Raw genomic sequence first — 2,120 nt, 5'->3', positions numbered from 1 at the left:
TTAACGTCGTTACGCGTTTATTCACGACACGCCCCTTAGTCGAAAAAACAAAAAAAATTTTTTTCTTATTATTATTAAATTAAACGTGGCCTGATTTGATACAGGAAAAGAAAAAAGAAAAAACGATTGCGTGGGCGGGCAGACGCATTACGTGCACTAAAATGTTTTTTTAAATGTGAACAGAAAGAGATGAGAAAGGAAAAATTTTAAAACAAAGGAGGAAAATTGGCAACGCAGGAGGAGGAATCGGAAACGAATGCTGTCGCTTTAATCGACAACCGTACGCCGTACGTAACAACTTCCGGTTAAAAGTGAAATTTTTCCGTCGGCGAATAAGTTGCGAGATTCGATTCGGACAGACAATGACTCGATAAGGGGGAAATTATTTTTTATCTCCCCTCCCCTCCTTCTCCCCCCGATAAGGGTTTGTCGTTTCGTTTGATACGTGATTAACAAAAAAAAAAAAAAAAGTCGTGGCGGAAGAAAATGTTGATCGTGCACACAATGCCAAGAAAAATAAAAAAAAAAAAAAAAAAATGTTTCATTGATCACGACTTTCATTGCTGATTTTTTTTTTTTGTCTTCTGCTTCTGCTTTTGCTTCTTCTTTTTCGTCTGCTTCGTCTGCTTCCACGTACTTTTTTTCCCCCCGTCGTCGTCGTTTGTTTATAATTTAAAGTAAAAATAAAATAAAAAAAAAAATGGGGAAAAATTATTTTTAGATTCGAAGCGCACACACGAGGAGGATCACCACGCGAACGTTACTTAACATCAATTTGTGTTTTATTTGTTGATAAATTTAACCTACAACGCCTACCTGGTTGACTCGTACCTGGTCTCGGTGCCTATTTGTTGAAAAATTCTTGAAAATGTTGTGTCTGGTACGTGTGAATGTGTGTGTGTGTTTGTACTCGAGTGGAGTTCACACTCGACGTGATAAAAAAAAATCTAAAAGTAGATTTTGTTTAGGTATTTCCCTCTCCCTTCCTACATTTAGTCTCTCTGTCTCTCTCTCTCTCTAGTTTTCACACAGAAACCTTTGTACTTTGGTCGAGAGAATTTTTTTTAACATTTACTTATTATTATTATTATTATGGTTATTTCTAACGGCTGCGGGAAAACGCGGTGTGACGTCATTAATTTTCGCGAGAGTGACGCATAATTTTTTGATTTTGGTAATAATGCCGTCTTTCGGGCGCATTAAATTAGGTCGGTGAATATAACATAAAGTCACAGCCTTCTCGATTGTAATAATTTTGATTTCCGATCTGGAGTAAAATTGGATTTGAGTAAAATAAAAAAATTTTTTTTTTTTTTTTTTTTTTTTTTAGGATATCCAGGACCCGGTAACGTGTCGTTGTCGAATGGCTCGACGACAGCGGGTTCACCTTTGAACCCAAGAACTGGTTCGCCGCAAGAACACGTACCTCAATCTACGCCTACGCAGGGTCCACAACAACCATCGCAAAACGGTCAGTCTCCGATGGCGGCGTTGATGTCCGTCGCGGATAATTTACCACCCGGAAGTCCGAGAAGTGCTGGAGGAAGTCCTCCGGGAAGTGGAGGCCCGAGATCGGCGAGCAGGAGCAGTCAGCACTCTCCCAATTCCTCAGGTCGGTTTAATCATCGAGCCTTGACTTTTTTTTTCCGTTTGTTTAATTTCATTTTGAAAAAGAGGAAGAATGAAAATACATGTGGATGATCATTTCAGGTTCCTCAAGTGGGAGACGGTCATCGGGAAGCCGGCACGTTTCGTCGACGACCGTAACATCGAGCGAAGCTAACAGTCTGACAAACGGAACGGAAGCAGCGTGTTCGGCCGACGCGAACCAGTCTCAAACGAATACCATACCCACGACGACCACACTCAAATGCACACTTTGTCAAGAGCGACTCGAAGACACTCACTTCGTGCAGTGTCCGAGCGTGCCCCACCACAAATTTTGCTTTCCGTGTTCGAGAGATAGCATCAAGAGACAGGGAGCCGGAAACGAAGTCTACTGTCCGAGCGGTGAAAAATGCCCCCTCGCAAATTCCAACGTTCCTTGGGCTTTCATGCAGGGAGAAATATCAACCATACTAGGAGAAGAGTTCAAAGTGAAAAAAGAAAGGGAAACCTAG

General features: G+C 41.4%; 1 protein-coding gene across 1 annotated transcript; it reads left to right on the top strand.

The window, feature by feature from the left end:
• Window positions 1-1,180: 1,180 nt before the first annotated feature.
• Window positions 1,181-2,120, top strand: Phum_PHUM604590 (uncharacterized protein; the record flags this gene model as incomplete). The annotated part of the gene is made up of 3 exons (XM_002432871.1): window positions 1,181-1,208; window positions 1,340-1,612; window positions 1,711-2,120. The coding sequence occupies 3 exons, from the start codon at window positions 1,181-1,183 to the stop codon at window positions 2,118-2,120; spliced, it is 711 nt and encodes a 236-aa protein (XP_002432916.1).

The sequence above is a fragment of the Pediculus humanus genome, genomic scaffold, assembly GCF_000006295.1.
Source record: "Pediculus humanus corporis 1103172108318 genomic scaffold, whole genome shotgun sequence".
Lineage (NCBI taxonomy): Eukaryota > Metazoa > Arthropoda > Insecta > Psocodea > Pediculidae > Pediculus > Pediculus humanus.
This window is presented reverse-complemented; position numbering and strand designations above follow the sequence as displayed.